This window comes from Solanum verrucosum, unplaced genomic scaffold (assembly GCF_900185275.1).
Source record: "Solanum verrucosum unplaced genomic scaffold, falcon-dt-bn FXZP01000140.1, whole genome shotgun sequence".
Classification (NCBI taxonomy): Eukaryota; Viridiplantae; Streptophyta; class Magnoliopsida; order Solanales; family Solanaceae; genus Solanum; species Solanum verrucosum.
Window position 1 is genome coordinate 490,719 of NW_026020112.1, and position 21,209 is coordinate 511,927.

Below are 21,209 nucleotides of genomic sequence, written 5' to 3' on the forward strand. Positions count from 1 at the left end.
CCAGTGGCGGATCCAGGATTTAAACTCCGTGGGTGTCAAATAGACTTATCGATTAAATTAATTTTATATTTGATTAAATTATTCGTCTTTTCGATATAAGTTAATTTTAGTTCTCTAATTTTTCTTAAAAGAACGTGTGCAGCAATTTCCTTTTTCTTAAAAAAACGTCTTTCTAAAAAAAAATAGGTACAAATGGGATTCAAACCCGCAACATCAGCCTTCTAAAGTTGTCGTCCTACCGTGGCACCACAAGCCAATTTTGTTCTGTGGGTGACACGCTTTATATAAATATAAATATTATATATATATACATATGTATATATAGAGTTTCCGTCGAAGTTCGGGGGTGGCGTGGCACCACCAAACCCCTTAATAGATCCGCCTCTGACTGTATTGCTTTCCATTCTAATGCTCTGAAAAAAAGAGTCAAATGAATATGGAATTTCTCGGAGACCCAAATGCTCAGATCTATGACAATTTTATTTAATACATATATAAGCGCGTTGCTTTAACTTAGATCTGTGATATCTCTGGATTAATAGATGGCATGCCATACGAAGGAAAGTAGTTGTGACCAGTTGGAGGTGCAAAAGGCAATCTGACTCCTTGATACTGATGATGAGAAGCTGCATGCCATACTAATGTTAGGCTTCTCAAAATCCTTCTGCTTTGAAACAATGTGACCATCTCTAACAATATACTTCAACGAAAATTTTTTAGCAGATGAATCCTTCACAGGTTTGCCTAGAACATTCCATACTAGTTGTTTGGCTTCTTTTGAAAGAATGGATAAAAAGGTTTATTGGGTTAGGTTTTTAGACGGGTCGGAGTATGAATTTAAAATGGGATGGATTGTTTTTTAAAAATTGGGTTAATTTGAGTCGATTTGGGGATTTTCATCAATTGAGGGGTATAAATGGTGAATTTAGTGACTGCGAGGGTATAAATAACTTTGTTTTAATGGCAGGGGTATAGTCAACTAATAAACCAAAGTTGAGGGGTATTTTTGACCCTTTTCCCTTAATATTATCTATATTATTTTAACGGAAAAGGGTCAAAAATACCCTTAAACTATCCAAAATAGATCATATTTACCCTTAAACTATATTTCGGCTCAAAACTACCCTTCCCGTCAAACTATTGGGTCAAAGGTGCCCTTCTTATTAACGGAAGTTGTTAAATGCCACATGGATGCCACATTGCACGCCAATAGGGTTTCAGTGCCACATAGACTAAACGGAAAAGGGTCAAAAATACCCTTAAACTATCCAAAATAGCTCTTATATACCCTTAAACTATATTCCGTCTCAAAACTACCATTCCCGTTAAACTATGGTTCAAAAGTACCATTCTTATTAACGGAAGTTGTTATATGCCATGTGGATGCCACATTGCATGCCAATAGGGTTCCATTGCCACATATACTAAATCCCTAAATCCTAAGTACTTTTCCCCCCCTCATTTCATTATTTTCCAGAAACGATTTCACCCCTTCTCCCTCATTTCGCTGCTAGGGTTTCACAGTTTTCTTTGTCGCTAGGTTTCAAAGTGGATATTCGTGGTTGTAGGTTAGTAAATCTTATTTCTTATTTTATTATGTTTACGATTTCAAAGCATGATAGTTAGGATTTCACAATTTTCCCCTCATTTCATGGCTAGAGTTTCATAGCTTTCTTTGGGGTTAAGTTTCAAAATGGATATTCGTTGTTGTAGGTTAGTAAATCTTCTTTCTTATTTTATTATGTTTACGATTTCAAAGCATAATAGTTCGGATTTCACAACTTTCCCCTCATTTCACGGCTAGGGTTTCATAACTTTCTTCGGGGTTGGGTTTCAAAGTGGATATTCGTGGTTGTAAACATAATAAAATAAGAAAAAAGATTTACCAACCTACAACCATGAATATCCATTTTGAAACCCAGTGACGAAGAAAACTGTGAAACCCTAGCTGCAAAATAAGAGAGAAGGGGTGAAATCGTTTCTGGAAAATAATGAAATGAGGGGAAAAAGAGTAATTAAGATTTAGGGATTTAGTCAATGTGGCAGTGGAACCCTATTGGCGTGCAATGTGGCATCCACATGGCATTTAACAACTTCCATTAATAAGAAGGGCACTTTTGACCTAATAGTTTGACGAAAAGGGTAGTTTTGAGCCGAAATATAGTTTAAGGGTAAATCTGAGCTATTTCGGATAATTTAAGGGTATTTTTGACCCTTTTCTTTTAGTTTATGTGACAGTGGAACTCTATTGGCATGCAATGTAGCATCCACATGGCATTAACAAGTTCCGTTAATAAGAAGGACACTTTTGACCCAATAGTTTGACAGAAAGGGTAGTTTTGAGCCGAAATATAGTTTAAGGGTAAATATGAGCTATTTCGGATAGTTTAAGGGTATATTTGACCCTTTTCCGTTATTTTAAAGATTAGATAGGTTGACATTGAACAAATGTGCAACGCACGTTTTAGAGACTAGTATTACGAAAAGTGAGAAGCTCCAAATACAAATTAAATTATCATTTTATCTTTACACTAAATTAAAATATTCAATTGATAAAATATTTATTAATGAAAATATTTTAAAGCCTTTTCACCTCCTAGATTTATTGCAAGCTAAAGAGTAACTTGTTTAGTAAGTAATACATTGATCCGTTATTAATTTAATTAGTACGTAATTAATAAATTTTTAAATAAATTAGATAGCAAAGTCATAATAATAATAATATAATATAATAATAATAAATTACTAAAAGTGGGAAGCTTCAAATACAAAGTTGGATTACCATTTTACCCCTACACTAAATTCAAATATTATAAATATTCAATTAGTTATTTATTAATCAAAATATTTTAAAGCCTTTACACCTCCTAGATTTATTGCAAGCTGAAGAGTAATGTGTAAACTTGTAAGTACTTCTTTTTGTCATATTAATATTGATTAATGAAGCAGCCATAATAATCTCTCTCTCACTCTGAGTGTATGTATATATAATATAATCAGTGGCAGAGCCAAAAATTTCATCAAGGGTGTTCAATTTTTTTTTAATAAGTGAGTTGAATGTTATTTATTTAACCTAGTGATTCTACCATGAACTATCTAAACATTTGTCAGTATCAAATATAAACAATCGAGTTTTTCTTCTTCTTTTTGATGCATTGACTTTATATGATAAAAATATATGATTATTATTTTTAAAGTGAAATATTGATAGAACAAATGCGTCTAGCTTTACGAAATATAAATCAATCCAGTAGAAATTTTTTTCTTAAAAAAAAGAAGAAGAAAAAATGCATGTATTGATTTTAGCTTTGGGTTTAAAGTTGTTAACATATATAAACACAATTTTTTTAATGTAAAATGTTGCCTTTATTGTTTTCACCATTCGAAAGTACATTATATCCTAGATAAAAATTAGAAATACATGATTTTTAATATTCAAAATTAAAATAATTTATTCAAATATGTTACTCTATATTATTAAAATTTTAATTTTAATATTAATAATTAAGAAACTTGAGGAACATGATAATGGTGTGTGAGGTTGTGGTCTATATCAAAATAAAATTAAAACGGTTGTGTGCTCCGTGGAATTCAACCCGCCCCGCATAACATTTCTTTTCATTTTGCGATAATGCATAAGCACCCCTAGACTATGACCGAAATTCCAGAGACACACCTAAACTTAACTAGAGTCTTATTACCTCCCTCCCCCTAAACTAATTTAAAATGGAATAAATACACCACAAAAGCTGACATGTCATAGAGAGTGTGCACACTCTCTTGAAGGCAAGTGATGAGTCCATAAATTGGATACATGTCATTTTTTTATTGGTAACTTTATAATTAGTTAGTACACATATTTACTGATAATAAAACTTATATATATTTAATTATTTTATTTCTTTCTTTGTAAAATATTTATTTTAATTTCTTTTCACTTTAATTTTTTAAAATTAATTTATTATCTTTTCACTTTTAATTATTTTTAATAAATTATGTGTATTAAAAAAAATAATTTAAAAGTGTCCTTTAATTTTAATGTTTTAATATTTTTATGTTTTATTCGATTTTCTTCACTTATTTTAATATTCGTTCAAAATTAGCTTATTTTAAATAGAAGACATTTGAAATCAAATCAAAACGAAAGACAAAGAAAATAAACTCAACAGAAAAATAAAAGAGAAAAACAATGAATGTAAGTAAAAAAAATAGTTTCGATACAAGGTAAAAAAAAAAGTGTATTAACTTAATTTAAATACAAGATAAAAAAATAAGAATATTTTTTTAAAAAAATTAAAAATTATTTTTTTTAAAAAAATAATATTTAATAAAAAAATAAAAAATAATAATATTTACACACATGGCGGGCGAGTGTGTACAAACACAACCAACTTGGGTGGTTGAATGTGCCACATCAGCACAAAAGGTGCACAAAAATACGAAAAAAATGAGTTTAGGGGAGTAATAAGATCTTAGTTAAGTTTAGGTATGTCTCTGGGATTTCGGTCATAGTCTAGGGGGTACTTATGCCTTATCCCTTTCATTTTCAACCCGCCCCACCCCGCCCTGCATAATTTTTTTAATATTTTATTTTTCTAGTTAAGTTTGATACTAAAAATAGAATTCATAAAAATACATTCATTTTTTCATTAAGTTGTATTAATTTAATAGGATAGTGACTTAAAATTTTATTTTTTAGAGGTCAATTGGAAAACATGTAAGAAATTGAATTATTTTTTATTGAACCATTTTCATTTACTATCTTGAATATTTTAGTAGCTTTAAAGAAATTATCTTAATAAATAACGTTCTATCACTCTTATAACATGTAAAAAATTAAAATTAAATTTAAAATCACATATACTCACAACCCACCCCACATTAGTTTTAAAAAATAATCCACTTCAACCCACCCCGCATAGCCTTAAACCAGCCCCACCTCACATCCGTCCCACCCCATTGTCATCCGTACTGACATATATCTATTAGCTCTCAAATACCCTTCCATTCATCTTTGGGTCCAATATTGACCACTTTTATAGTGGATTATCATTTAAATATTTTTTTTAAATGAGTGGCGACAATCTATTGGTTATAATTTAATAACTTAAATTAATTTACAAACTCATCCATTACTAATTATACCCGACCCAAATTGACTACACTCGACTCAAGTTAACTATACCCGACCCAAATTAATTACACTCACCCCAAATTACACTACCTAAATACACTCATGTATCACCACAAAAAATCATGAGTGTTTTTGTGATTTTCTATGGTGATACATGTGTGTATTTAGGTAGTGTTTTTCGAGATTGTAGGCGAATATATTGGGGAAGAAGATTGAAAGATGAAGTGAAATGTTGAAAATGAAGGGTGTATTTGTTTTAATCGGTGGGGTAAATATAATTTGGGACGAGTGTAATTAATTAATTTGGGTCGGGTGTAATTAATAATTGGTGAGTTTGTAAATTAATTTAAGTAATTAAACTGTATTCAATAGATAATTGTCATGTTTTAAAATTTTTATTTAAATGATAATCTGTAATAAAAGTAGTCGATATTGGACCCAAAGATGGATGACAGGGCTATTTGGGAGTCAATAAGTGGATGGAGGGTAGTTTTATACAATTTCCAATAGTTCAAGGGTATTTTAGGCCCTTTTCGTCAGAGGCGTATTCAGGATTTATAGACAATGGGTGCACTATTACAAAAAGGTGGATCTAAGACATAAATTTGATCGGTTAGATTCATTTTACTGAAAACCATTAAAATTTTAAAATCACAGGTCCAAAATTAACTTTTATTTATCCAAACCAGTTGCAAAATCTTAGAAAGAAAACTAAAACAAGATAGATAAAAGATTCAAATTTCTAACCTCACCCAGAGAGGTGCACCCAATTATCATCGTACTACATTATATGATACTTCGAGTCTGGGTTCACGCATCTATATTTAAATATTTTAAAAAAATATAACACTACTATATATGATTTCGGGAGGGGACCATGGGTTCACGTGAACCCGGTGACCCCCTCCTGTATACGCCCCTGCTTTTCGTTTTCTCTTTTATACTCGGGGGCGGCTCTATGCTTTATAAAATAAGGCTTACGCCTTAGGCCTCCAAATTTTGGGGGCCCCAAATTTTTATTAAGAATAAATTATGTGTTAAAATTTTTATAGAAAAAATTGATTTTTTATGATTAAAAGTATAATATTTTTAAAATATATTATTTTACCCACTTGAACATCCTTTGTACTTTGTTAAAAATAAGAATTAATAGTGAAAAGTGTTGAACAAAGTGTATTACAAATTCTTTTTTATTTATTTTTAAATTTTAGTTTCAAGCATTACATCAAGCATATTAAAATGGGGTATACCAAGTCATCAACTTCTTGAGATTCTATGGTTCTAACTCTTATCTTTATTCAATATTTGTCAACTTATTACTTATAGAAATAAAATTTGAATAAATATGTATATGAAGTTTGTTTATATTTTAGGCCTCGAATTACGTTGAGCCGCCCTTGTTTATACTCTGTAATAATTATTATACAATCAATTTTTTTTAGTGAAAGACGACTTTGGTGTAGAGGAAGAAGGAGCAAAAACAACAATGGCCGATCCTGTAATTGGTGCTACTGTTAAAGTTGGGCTTGGCAAGCTACTTTCTTTCGCTACTGAGGAGGCCAAAACTTTAAGGGACTGCAAGAAAAATCTCGGAATGCTGAAAAAATATGTATCCATTATCCAAGCTTTCATTCATGATGCTGAAAGATGACAAATAGAAGATCAGGCTGTGGAAGAATGGCTTAAGATGCTTGAGAGAATTGCTGAAGATGCTGAAAATGTGTTTGACAAATTCACATATGAATCTCTCCAAGCACAAGTGATGAACAACCGCAACGTCTTTTCTCATACTGCTTTCAAGTTCAAAATGTGTCGAAAAATCAAAAAGATCAATAAAGAGTTGAGGGCTATCAATCAGTTAGCCAATGACCTCGGTCTCCAACCACTGACTGTTCCTTCTCAAAAACTACCAATCCGAGAAACAGATTCTCTAGTAGTTGCTTTGGATGTTGTTGGTAGAGACAAAGATGTTGCTGAAATAAAGGAGAAGATGTTGAACATGAGAAAGGATGCTGTTCTGTGCACCATTCCCATAGTGGGTATGGCGGGTTTAGGGAAAACTACTCTGGCTAAGAGAATTTTCGATGACGAACACATCAACCAGCACTTCGAAAAGAGAGTTTGGTTGTGCCTACCTGAAATGGCAGAAACTAAGAGCTTTCTTACAATGATCCTCGAAAATTTGACAAAGAGAAAAGTTAAGGTCCAGAGCAGAGATATAATAGTCAAGATGCTCTGAGATGAACTGACAGGAAGAAAGTACTTGCTTGTCCTGGATGATCTGTGGCATGTGGACCCATTATCGTGGCGTGAGTTCTTGAACACCTTGAGAGGAATAAATACATCCCAAGGAAACTTCATTCTCGTGACAACTCGTATGGAACTGGTGGCGTCCACAGTAGCAACAATAGGTCCTCATATGTTGGAAAAATTAGCAGAAGATCATTGTTGGTCCATTTTCAGACAAAGTGCATTTGTTGTTGGGGAAGTTCCGGAGGAAATGCTGAGCATGAAGAACAAGATTGTTGAAATGTGTCAAGGTCTACCGTTGGCTGCAAATGTATTGGGAGGCCTCTTAGGTAACAAGGATAAACATGAATGGCAGGAAATTCTTGATGGCAACCCCCTTGTTGTAGGGGAAAATAGCATAATGAAGATCCTAAAACTAAGCTATGATTATCTACCATCTCCACATCTGAAAAAATGTTTTGGCTACTTTGCAATGTTTCCAAAAGATTTTGAGTTTGAGAAGGAGCAACTAATCCAACTCTGGATGGCAGAAGGGTTTCTTTGTCCAAGTCAAGAGATCCCTGTGATGGAAGACGTAGGGAACAAGTTTTTTCAACATTTGTTGAAATATTCCTTGCTGCAAGATTTTGAGCTAGATGAGCACAACAATATAACACACTGTAAGATGCATGATCTTGTGGATGATTTGGCTGGAGATACATTAAAATCTAAACTATTTGATATGAAAAGTGTTGGAGGTGAAAATCTTTCTCAAGTTCGATACTTTGGATGGGACTCACCAAGAGATCAAATGGATACGATAAATGAGGCAGGACGTTTGTGCACATTGTTCTGGAAAAGCAATATATCTGATGATATGCTATTGAGCTTTCAGTTCTTGAGAGTTTTAAATTTGTCCGGATCAGGCATCGAGGAGTTGTCAGCCAAAATCAGCAAGCTAATATACTTGAGATATCTTGATCTCTCCAACACTCAGATCAAAGACTTTCCCAACTCCATTTGCAAGCTCTACAATTTGCAAACGCTTAGAGTCAATTACTGTTCTTCACTCAGGAGGCTTCCAGGAGAATTGGCAAATATGATAAGCTTGAGACACATATATTGCAACCGTCATTACCTTAGTAATGATCAGTTTCAGATGCCACTTAATATGGGGCAATTGACCAGTCTTCAGACGCTACAGTTTTTCTACGTAGGTTTAGAGAAAGGTCGTCGAATTGAAGAATTAGGTCGTTTGAAAAACCTTAGAGGTGAATTGACGATCAAATGTCTCCAATTAGTCAGAAATAAAGAAGATGCTCAAACAGCATGTTTAAAGGAGAAACCAAATATCTACAAGCTAGCATATTTATGGTTCCTTGATGAATCAGAAGGCTGTGAGATCAATGATGAACATGTGTTGGATGGTCTTCAACCGCATCCTAACTTGAAAGCCTTATCAGTAGTGGACTATTTAGGGACTAAATTTCCTTCATGGTTCAGTGAAGAGTTGCTACCAAATTTGGTCAAGTTGAAACTAAGTGGTTGCAAAAGGTGCAAAGAAATTCCATCCCTTGGCCAACTGAAATTCCTTCGGCATCTTGAGCTGGTAGGATTCCATGAGTTGGAATGCATTGGACCTGCTTTATATGGTGTTGAGATTAGCAATATTGGATCAAGCAGCATTATCCAAGTGTTCCCGTCATTGAAAGAACTAGTATTGAAGGATATGCGTAGCCTTATTGAGTGGAAGGGAGATGAAGTTGGAGTAAGAATGTTTCCTAGGCTTGAGAAGTTGACGATTACAAAGTGTCGACGGTTAAAAAGTACTCCAAGTCAATTTGAAATCCTGCGTGAATTAAGTATTGAAGGAGTTGACAGTGAAATGCCATTGTTGAACTTGTGCAGCAACTTGACATCTCTTGTGAAACTTGATATTTGTAATGTGAAAGAGCTCACTTGTCTTCCAGATGAGATTCTACGCAAAAACATTTCTCTTCAATACCTATCAGTCTCACACTGCAGAGAGTTTCGTGAATTTCCACGAAGCTTGTACAATCTCCATTCTCTTAAGAGCTTAAGGATTTATAGCTGCAACAATTTCAGTTCTTTTGTTGTTCCCAGTGGAGAGAACTACTTGAATTCCCTCGAAAGTTTTCAGTTAGAGGAGTGTAATGGATTGACCAGTTTACAAAGTGGAATGCTACAGCAATGTCGGTCTCTACATACTTTGTTGGTCAGAAGCTGTAACAACTTAGTTTCCTTCCCTTTACATGTTGGGGAAATGCCTTCACTTGGATATTTGGATATATCACAATGTCCCAAATTGATTAGTGTACCAACATGTGGGGGAAATGCCTTCACTGGGTTACGGGCAATGGAAATTGGTCCTTTCTCAGAGATGGTGGATTTTGAGGCATTCCAATTGATTTTTAGTGGTGTTCAACAGCTGTTCTCCCTTCATGTTTTGTGGATGCACGGACATTTGCACTGGGATTCTCTGCCCTATCAGCTTATGCAACTCTCTGCCCTAAGAGAGATCTATATATATGATTTTGGAATCGAGGCTCTTCCTCATAGATTTGCAAACCTTACATCTCTTGAAATATTATGGCTAGTGAGGTGCAAACGGCTACGACATGTGGACTTCTCAGATGTCATGACCAAATTACGGGAGATGTGGGTAGATGGTTGTCCATTATTAGAAGCTCTGTCGGATGGGATTGGCAACCTGTCTTCTTTGGAAGAGTTACATTTTACGAACTGCAAAAAACTAGAGCATCTTCCATCCATAGATGCCTTGCGACGCCTTACCAAATTACGGTACCTGAAATTTGACAACTGCCCACAGTTAGAAGAAAGTTACACCAATTGGAGTAGTCCAAACTTCCAGTACTGGTCCAACCTTCCCCATATTCCATATATTGGAGTAGGCGGGAGGATAATTTAGGATAGACGTAAGTCTTTCTGAGTGGATTTTTTAAATATTATTTTCCACAAGTTCTAGAAACAAAGCTTTGTATGTAATTTATGTTTGATTTTTCCTTTCAGGGAACTAGTTCAAAGGTCATGCTAGAACGTCGATGTGGTAAATCAAGCCAAATCCCATGAGCGTCAGGCAATTACTTTTGGTACATTTAGAATTTATAGGCACTTTGCAATCTACTAGTTTCTATCTTTCTTTTTGTTAGAAACCAATTTTCGGAGGTCTATGCTGATGAACACAACATTACCTTCCTAAAAAAAAGTTTAATCATGAAAATTTATGATTCTGCTCATAGGTTACTAGGTACAAGGTCATGGTAGGTCATGGTTGTGGTATATCAAGTCAAAATCCATGGGCAGCAATCACGTTAGGTATTTTAGTGGCTACTTATAATGATCTGCTTCTCCATTCTCCCAATTAGTAAACGTGTGCCAAAACTGACTTTTTACCATTTCATGTGTTTCAGATTCATGTTTGAAACACTAGCATGGACGTTGTCGAAATGTTACTTGTGTTGGATGTGTTTCAGTGTCATAATTGGCAAAGGAAATTGCATTCCGTAAACTCATTTGCATTTGGCTGAATCTGGATTGGAGATATTACTTCCCTGTATGTGGAGATCCCGGAAAAGGGTCATGAGTGATTGTCAATTGAGCTTTTCGCGTATACTGAAATGAGAGTCCAATGGATAGCTCCTGAAATTAGTTGATCTAATTCTAAACTGAATTGATCCGGCAGTGTTGAATAGCATTCAAAGTAGAAAGAGCAACTTATGCCAGTAACTTTGCTACATTTCTCTACCATGGTTGTATGTTGTGTATAGAGCAACTTGTGTCTTGCCATTTTTATTTTATTACTAGATAATGTTGCCCGTGTTATGCACGGGCCCAATAATATAAATGGTATGTTTTGGGGCTAACAACCGAGTTTTTGAAGCGATTGTTTGCGTGGATAAATGAATAAGTTTTTTTTTATCACAAATCTGTACTTTCTTTGACGCTATTTAAGGCATAATAAGACTACTCACATACAACATTTTTGAAATATTTTATGTTGTCAATTATCATGATTTATAATATTTTTACGATAGACTCACTTCAAGAATCAGTGGAATTTTTTGTATTTTTTTCAAAACATATTTTATGTTGTCAATTATCATGATTTATAGTATTTTTACGCAATTTTTAAATATAAAAAAGCTGAAAAAAATAAGACAAATAAATTAAAATGGACCCAATATATGTTATTTTTGTTGTCTCAATTTATGTGACACAAATGAAATTCGGAGAGTCATCCAAATTTTCATTTAAAAAAAAAAAAATTTAAGTTATTAATTATTGTGATTTATAATATTTTTATGTAACTTTCAAATAACATACATTACTGGTCACTTTGTCCTAATTTATGTGATATGGATAAAATTACAAAATTAACCCTTTTAAAATGTCTTTCAAATATTTTAAGTTGTTAATTATTATTATTTATAATACTTTTTTGGTAATTTTAAAATGATATGTGTTATTTTTTCTGTCTCAATATATGTGAGCCTGATAGAATTCTGAGAGTCAACCTATTTTATTATATAGCTTTTAAATATTTTAAATTAGTAATTATTGTAATTTTTAATGTTTTTTAAGTAATTTGTAAATGATATATGTTGCTTCATTGATTTGGACTTTTCCATTTGTGACATATATATATATTATTTTAAAAGGGAGTTTATGCCCAAGTATAATATATAATATTCAAGATTGGGACTTTTAAAAGGGAGTTTATGTTTAAGTTGGGACTTTTAAAAGGTAGTTTATGCCCAAGTATAATATATAATATTCAAGATTGGGAAAAGTCCCAATCTTGAATATTATATATTATACTTGGGCAAAAACTCCTTTTTATTATATAGTAGAATTTTGATGTCAGGAATACTTTCTGCCACTTGTTTTTATTAACATAAAAATATGAGCAAGACAAAAATTACATGGTGTTAAGGATTATAACGTAACTTGTGAACCAAATCCACAAATAAATTATGAAATAAACAAAGTAGCAACTACGTTTATAAAAAAGAAAATTCTTTATCATATTTATTATACATAGAGGTGCAACTGTGCAAGTCCAATTCAAATAGAGCTGGCAGCCAATGGGTATGGTCCCACATGTTAGGTGTCTATCACACTTCTATCCAAACACAGTACACCATTGTTTATTTGTAGTATACTTTCTCCGTCCCTTTTTACTTGTCAAATTTTGAGTTGGCATATCAATTAAGAAAATAATTACTAGAATAGTGAGTTTATCATTTTACTTCTATTAATTAATAGGATCCCAAATGTATTTACTAACGATACTTTTTAATAAAATATTGTCCTTGCTTGGTTTGTCAAAAATGACAAGTAACAAATTAGGAAATATTTGAAAGAAAATTCTACAAAAGCCAGAGTATTATTAGTAGTCTTAGAGAGATATTTGTGTCATTGATGTCATGACTACCATTCAATTTTTCCCACTGTTTGAATTATTGTGTTTCCTTTAGTGGTCCATAAACAACTACCAAAACAAGAATTCACCCAAAACATTGAGAAAAAAGAGTTTGTGAAGGAGCAAAAGCAACAATGGCATTTGGGAGCCAATAAGTGGATTCAATAGATAATTGTCACGTTTAAAAAAAAATTATTTAAATGATAATTAGTTATAAAAGTAGTCGATATTAGACCCAAAGATGGATGATAGGAGTATTTGGGAGCCAATAAGTGGATGGAGGGTAGTTTTGTACCATTTTCAATAGTTTAAGGGTATTTTAGGCCCTTTTCCGTTTTCTTTTTATACTCTGTAATAATTATTATACAATCAATTTTTTTAGTGGTGGGCAAAAGATTAGCAAAAGAAGAGTTTGGTGTAGAGGAAGAAGACGACTTTGTGAAGGAGTACCAACTCTAATTATTGTTTGACCTCTTCACCCATCTCTGTGTACTAAACAACACCTTCTGTCATATAGTATTTGGATCTACGTACGAACCAATCAGTTAACAATCGATCAATCTATCATTGAGCTATTGAGGAATAACAGGAGATTCGATAAGTTAATATTGAGGTGAGTTCCATTGATTCATAATTTGTTTTCATACTTAAAGGAAATCTTTATCCTCTTAATCTATATACTCCTCGTTCATAACTTGCTTTGGTGTAGAGGAAGGAGCAAAAACAACAATGGCCGATCCTGTAATTGGTGCTACTGTTCAAGTTGTGCTTGACAAGCTGCTTTCTCTCACTATTGAGAAAGTCAGTAGCTCAAGAGATTGCAACAAACATTTCAAAATGATGATACAAAATGTATCCATCATTCAAGCTTTCATTCATGATGCTCAAACACGACAAGTTGACGATCAGGCTGTCGAAAAATGGCTCAAGATGCTTGAGAGAGTTGCTGAAGATGCTGAATATGTGTTTGACGAATTCACATATGAATCTCTCAAAGCACAAGTACGAAACAGTCCAATGAGGAAGGTCAGTGGTTTCTTTTCTCATCCTGCTTTTATAAGCAAAATGTCTCGAAAAATCAAAAACATAAATGAAGAGTTGAGGGATATCAATCAGTTAGCCAAACACCTCGGTCTCCAATCACTCATAGTTCCTTCTCAGCAAATAGTACCGATTTGAGAAACAGATTCCTTAGTAGTTGCTTCGGATGTTGTTGGTAGAGACAAAGATGTTGCTGAAATTAAGGAGAAGATGTTGAACATGAGAGAGGAAGTTGTACTGTGCGCCATTCCCATAGTGGGCATGGGGGGTTTAGGGAAAACTACTATTGCTAAGAAAATTTTCAATGACGAACAAATCAAGCAGCAGTTCAAAAAGAGAGTTTGGTTGTGTCTACCTGAAATGTCAGACATTAAGAGCTTTCTTGAACAGATCCTCCAATCATTGACAGAGCGGAAACTTGAGGTCCAAACCAGGGATATAATAGTCAAGAAACTCCGAGATGAACTAGGAGGAAAAAGATATTTGCTTGTCTTAGATGATTTGTGGCATGTTGACCTTCCAGTGTGGGATGAGTTCATGGACAGCTTGAGAGGAATAAACACTTCCAGAGGAAACTGCATTCTTGTGACGACTCGTACGAAACTGGTGGCATCCACAGTAGCAGCAGTAGGTCCTCATATGTTGGAAAAATTAGCAAAAGATCATTCTTGGTCGATTTTCAAACAAAGAGCATTTGTTGATGGGGAAGTTCCGGAGGAAATACTGAGTGTGGAGAACAGGATTGCTGAAATGTGTCAAGGTCTACCGTTGGCAGCAAGTGTTTTGGGAGGCCTCTTGCGCAACAAGGAGAAGCATGAATGGCAGGCGATTCTTGATGGAAATCCCCTTGTTGCAGGTGAAAATAGCTTAAAGAAAATCCTAAAACTCAGCTATGTTTATCTACCATCTCCATATCTAAAAAAATGTTTTGCTTACTTAGCAATGTTTCCAAAAGATTATAAGTTTGAAAAGGACCAACTAATCCAACTCTGGATGGCAGAAGGGTTTCTTCGTCCAAGTCAAGAGATCCCTATGATGGAAGACATAGGGAACAAGTTTTTTCAACTCTTGTTGCAATATTCCTTGCTGCAAGATGTTGAGCTAGATGAGCACAACAATATAACACACTGTAAGATGCATGATCTTGTGCATGATTTGGCTCGAGATACATTAAAATCTAAACTATTTGATACGAAAAGTGTTGGAGGTGAAAATCTTTCTCAAGTTCGATACTTCGGATGGAACTCACCAAGTGATCAAATGGATACGATAAATGAGGCAGGACGTTTGTGCACATTGTTCTGGAAAAGCAATATATCTGATGATATGCTATTGAGCTTTCAGTTCTTGAGACTTTTAAATTTGTCTGGATCAGGCATCAAGGAGTTGTCAGCCAAAATCAGCAAACTAATATACTTGAGATATCTTGATCTCTCCAACACTAAGATCGAAGACTTTCCCAACTCCATTTGCAAGCTCTACAATTTGCAAACATTTAGAGTCAATGACTGTTCTTCACTCAGGAAGCTTCCAGAAGAAATGGCAAATATGATAAGTTTGAGACACGTATATTACCAATCAGCAATTCCTGATCAGTTTCAGATGCCACTTAATCTGGGACAATTGACCAGTCTTCAGACGCTACAGTTTTTCTACGTAGGTTTAGAGAAAGGTCGTCGAATAGAAGAATTAGGTCGTTTGAAAAACCTTAGAGGTGAATTGACGATCAAATGTCTCCAATTAGTTGGAAATAAAGAAGAGGCTCAAACAGCATATTTACAGGAGAAACCAAATATCTACAAGCTTACATATTTATGGTCCCATGATGAATCAGAAGGCTGTGAGATCAATGATGAGCATGTGTTGGATGGTCTTCAACCGCATCCGAACTTGAAAGCCTTATCAGTAGTGGACTATTTTGGGACTAAATTTCCTTCATGGTTCAGTGAAGGATTGCTACCAAATTTGGTCAAGTTGAAATTAAGTGGCTGCAAAAGGTGCAAAGAAATTCCATCGCTTGGCCAACTGAAATTCCTTCGGCATCTTGAGCTGGTAGGATTCCATGAGTTGGAATGCATTGGACCTGCTTTATATGGTGTTGAGATTAGCAATATTGGATCAAGCAGCATTATCCAAGTGTTCCCGTCATTGAAAGAATTAGTATTGGATGATATGCGTAGCCTTATTGAGTGGAAGGGAGATGAAGTTGGTGTAAGAATGTTTCCTAGGCTTGAGAAGTTGAGGATTGCAGACTGTCCACTGTTAAAAAATACTCCAACTCAATTTGAAGTTCTCCATGAATTAAGAATTGAAGGAGTTGACAGTGAAATGCCATTGTTGAACCTGTGCAGCAACTTGACATCTCTTGTGGTTCTTTTTGTCTATAACGTGAAAGAGCTTACTTGTTTTCCAGATGAGATGCTACACAACAACGTTTCTCTTCAGTACCTATGGGTCTCATGCTGCGAAGAGTTCCGTGAATTGCCACAAAGCTTGTACAATCTCCATTCTCTTAAGAGCTTAAGGATTTATAGATGCACCAATTTCAGTTCTTTTGCTGTTCCCGGTGGAGAGAACTACTTGACTTCCCTCCAAAGTTTTCAGTTACAGATGTGTAATGGATTGACCAGTTTACCAAGTGGAATGCTAGAGCATTGTCGGTCTCTACATACTTTGTGGGTCCTCAATTGTAACAACTTGGTTTCCTTGCCTTTACATTTGTGGGAAATGTCTTCACTTTCCTATTTGTATATATCACATTGTCCCAAATTGATTAGTTTACCCACAGGGGGCCTTCACCGTCTCACTGGGTTATGGGGATTGGGAATTGGTCCTTTCTCAGAGATGGTGGATTTTGAGGCATTCCAATTGATTTTTAATGGTATTCAACTGTTGTTGTCCCTTCGTAATTTGAGGGTGTACGGACATTTGCATTGCGATTCTCTGCCCTATCAACTTATGCAACTTTCTGCCCTAAAAGATATCTATATACATAATTTCGGAATCGAGGCTCTTCCTCATAGTTTTGACAACCTCACTTCTCTTGAAACATTACATCTAGTGGGGTGCGAACGGCTACGACATGTGGACTTCTTCGATGCCATGGCCAGATTACGGTGTCTGTGGATCTGTCATTGTCCATTGTTAGAAGCTCTGTCGGATGGGCTCAGTAACCTTGCTTCTTTGGTAGAATTTCTTCTTTGGAACTGCGAAAAACTAGAGCATCTGCCATCCAGAGATGCCATGCAACGCCTTACCAAGTTACAGTACATGGTAATTGAAGACTGCCCACAGTTAGAAGAAAGTTCCACCAATTGGAGTAGTCCAAACTTCCAGTGGTCCAACATTTCCCATATTCCAAATATTAAAGTAGGCGGGAGGATAATTCAGGATACACCTATGTCTCTGTTTCAACGTAAGTCTTTGTTTCTCTTTCACTTTCTGAGTAGATTTTTTAAATATTATTTTCCACGAGTTCAAGAAAAAAAGCTTTGTATGTAATTTATGTTTGATTTTTCCTTTTAGGTTACTAGTTCAAAGGTCATGCTAGAATGTCGATGTGGTAAATCAAGCCAAATCCCATGAGCATCAGGCAATTACGTTTGGTAAATTTACATCTAGAATTTATAGGCACTTTGTAATCTACTAGTTTCTATCTTTCTTTTTGTTAGAAACCAATTTTCGAAGGTCTATGCTGACGAATACAACATTACCTTCCTAAAAAAAAGTTTAATCATGAAAATTTATGTTTCTGCTCATAGGTTACTAGGTACAAGGTCATGGTAGAACGTCGTTGTGGTATATCAAGTCAAAATCCACAGGCAGAATCACATTAGGTATTTTCATTTAGTTGTTAGAGGAATGCTATAACAAGTTCATATAGTTCTTTTTTACATTCCTTTTCTCCTATGAAACAATTTTACTGTTTAACGGGGTTTGTTATGTTTCACAGAGGAACCACCACTTTTACTTTGTATGAAGAATAGAACCTTCAAAAGTGTATAGGGTGCTCAATGAGAAGCTACACGGGTCTAGCCTTTGTCTTTGCATGGCCGTGTTTGCCTTTTTATTCTCCATGTAAGTTTCTGCAATTTAATTTGATGAATAAAGTCTGATATCTACTCCCATTGGGACTTGGTATCTAACTCTCTATCAAATTTGGAACTGTTAGAATGTAAGTTGTTAGTTTGGTTCTTCACTCAATATAATTCTGTTAGATGATAGGTGTGCTTTTCGCACCCCTCCCGTCTCCCAACATGTACGAAGTAAAAAGAGTCTCACTATTTGTCATATCTATTCAGGTGCTATGATGAAGATAATGAAAAGAATGAATGGTGGGGCGCCATTAAAATCTGTTTATGAGGTATTCAGATTGGCATATTTTGCTTCAGTGGTGATTGTGGCTGCACGAAAATTGAAAGTTCAAGGTAAGTTGGCAAATGGTGGCTGTTTAGACCAATACTTTTTTCTCAGCAATGATTTTTTTACCCCTAAATGCAAAGTCTCATATATGGTAGAAATCTATATAAGTTTCTTAATAGACTCATAAAAGAATAATCTTTATGCTTTATGATTATATGACACACTTGTCGTTACTTTCACTACACTGGACAATTTCTCCGTTGAAGGACTTCAAAGATAGTTGTCATGAATCTTATAGCAAAGAGTGGCCCCATTAGCTCTTAAAATGTCCTAAGTAGTATCAGTTCATCTTAACAGGTTTTGTTTTCTCCTTTTTTTAGTGGTTACTTATAATGATCTGCTTCTCCATTCTCCCAATTAGGAAACGTGTGCCAAACTGACTTTTTACCATTTCCTGTGTTTCAGATTCATGTTTGAAACACTAGCATGTTACTTGTGTTGGATGTGTTTCAGTGTCATCATTGGCAAGGGAAATTGCACTCCGTAAACTCATTTGCATTTGGCTGAATCTGGATTGGAGATATTACTTCCCTGTATGTGGAGATCCCGGAAAAGGGTCACGAGTGATTGTCAATTGAGCTTTTCGCGTATGCTGAAATGAGAGTCCAATGGTCCAGTCGGAACACCCAGCCCACAGCTCCTGAAATTCTAAACTGAATTAACCTGGCAGTGTTGAATAGCATTCAAAGTAGAAAGAGCAACTTATGCCAGTTACTTTGCTACATTTCTCTACCATGGTTGTATGTTGTGTATAGAACAACTTGTGTCTTGCATTTTTATTTTATTGTTTTGATGTCAGAAATACTTTCAGCAAGACAATATTACATGGTGTTAGGGTTACAACGTAACTTGTTATCCAAATCGACAAATAAAATAATTTTTATAATACTTATTAAGTTTGACTTCAAGTAAGAATATAACTAGTTTAATGAAAATTAACCAAATTGTTTCCCAATGATCACAATGAAGCACAAAAAGATATGTGTGATTCAATCATTACGGCTCTTTAGGATGTTTTGATATCGTGTATATGAATCATGGTTTGCTCATTTGGTAATTAGATTGCATAATAATTGGAGAAATTTGATGTTTTTCACAACTGGTGGATTTTTCATGTTTACAAGGGAAAAAAAATACAATTTAAGAAATCAAAATTGGATGTCCATTTAGTCAGAGCCATTTAGTGATATGCTATCGTCGAGCTCAAAAGTGTAGTGAACTTGTGTTATGTATTAATTGTAACTTCTTTTTTACGTTCCTCTCCTATTTGGGCTATTCCGATGTGTGATTCAACTAAAATGCTTGCCAGCCTAAATGGTTGTTAATCTTTTTCTTTGGCCTACCCTCATCGGTCCGCCCTCCATCATTAGTGTCACACATTTGATATGAGTTTCTTTTTATTTTAAAGAAAATGACTACATCTACATCATGGGTCTTTTTTTAATATATTTTATGGAATAAGACATTATTGTCTTATTCTCAAAGACTAGAATAAAATTGATGTCGCTTTTAATAAAACAGTCAATAGGACGAAACACTATAATTAATTAATAAAGCACTAATTGATGTTTACCTACCAATACCATTAATTAATAAATTAATAATGCAATAATTCAGAACTCATGATACAATACACATTCCAGTCTGTTTGTGCTCATTACCAACTCTAATTATTGTTTGAACTCCTCACCCATCTCTATGTACTAGACAACTCCTTGTGTCATATAGTATTTGGATCAACGTACGACCAATCAGTTAACAATTGATTGATCTATCATTGAGCTATTGAGGAATAATAGGAGATTCGATAAGTTAATATTGAGGTGAGTTCCATTGATTCATAATTTGTGAAATCTTTATCCTCTGAATCTATATACTCCCCCTTCATCACTTGGTGATTGTTTTTCCTTTTAATTTCCTATAATCCCTTCATCTAACACCTGGAAAATACAATGAGGATACACATACACAAGTCATAAAGTATAAAGCTAACAAATATATTTCGTTCCAATTAGTCTCCTACAGTCAAATTAACGAAAGAAGGAATTAATGAAAAAAAATGAGAAAATATCTATGCTTTATGTTTTGTTGCTTTGTATACGTTAGCCTAGCATGTGGTATTTTAGAATCCTCATTTGAATATTGTATTTGTACAATAGTTAGTTAATTTTACTTTATGCACTTATATATTCTTTTTATTAGGAAAATCTATGTACTTTCTATTGTAAAAATGATGATTTTTTTAGTAAATATCAATAGATTTGAAGGGCATAAAATATGTTATTTGCAATCAAAATTTATATGAAGTATTTTGGGATAAACTAGAACTAGTTATTCGATAAAGTGGTGCACTTTTAATCCCAACCCAAATTTCCGTTAGGTTTTTTAACAGACAAAAGGTTCAAAATGTGTCTCCTTATTGAATTTGTGAAGATAAGGTTAGTGCTAAATCCTTTAGATAAGGTAAGTGATTAGTATGTAATTGCAGGGGAAATGTTTAAGTTTTTCATAGAGTTAAATGGCTAAAAACACACCTCAATCCTGTGTGTTTTCGCGAGTTAGATAATAAAACTATCACAATCTTTGTATTAAAACACACCTCAACTACTAATTGGAAAGTGACCATAGGAAGGAAATATCTCATTTCATCTTGCAGCACTCCATAACTTGATCCATATCACGGGAATGTAACAACTTGGTATCATAGACAGGAGTTATAAGAAAACATCTGATTTCATCTGATTTTCTTCTGTCTAATTTGATGACTTATGAGTAAATCTGAGACGATGACCTTTGATAATGTCTGTGCCACTCAACTATGCTCTATCCAGATGATGTTCTCAAAATTTTCAACAATTTAGTAATTTAAGTGCATATAGCTTAAGGATAAAAAAACTGGTCAGTTACAATTTTTTCTTA

At 34.3% G+C, this 21,209-nt stretch overlaps 2 protein-coding genes and 2 long non-coding RNA genes across 4 annotated transcripts in view; 3 read left to right on the forward strand and 1 right to left on the reverse strand.

Annotated features, from left to right (window-relative positions):
- Positions 1 to 9,171, forward strand: part of LOC125825554 (uncharacterized) — a 38,619-nt gene extending 29,448 nt beyond the window's left edge. The window contains exon 3 of the long non-coding RNA XR_007442869.1: positions 8,918 to 9,171. This is a non-coding gene — a long non-coding RNA (uncharacterized LOC125825554). The remainder of the gene's footprint in view (positions 1 to 8,917) is intronic.
- LOC125825593 (putative disease resistance protein RGA1) overlaps positions 1 to 21,209 on the forward strand; it is a 163,088-nt gene that overhangs the window by 87,681 nt on the left and 54,198 nt on the right. The gene's annotated exons all lie outside the window — the stretch shown is intronic.
- Positions 1 to 21,209, forward strand: part of LOC125825549 (putative disease resistance protein RGA3) — a 70,684-nt gene that overhangs the window by 43,305 nt on the left and 6,170 nt on the right. The window contains exon 2 of the mRNA XM_049504877.1: positions 14,292 to 14,628. Within this exon, the coding sequence (XP_049360834.1) occupies positions 14,292 to 14,628 (337 nt within the window). The remainder of the gene's footprint in view (positions 1 to 14,291; positions 14,629 to 21,209) is intronic.
- The window catches only part of LOC125825552 (uncharacterized), a 12,706-nt gene continuing 5,756 nt past the window's right edge, over positions 14,260 to 21,209 (reverse strand). The window contains exon 2 of the long non-coding RNA XR_007442867.1: positions 14,260 to 14,384. This is a non-coding gene — a long non-coding RNA (uncharacterized LOC125825552). The remainder of the gene's footprint in view (positions 14,385 to 21,209) is intronic.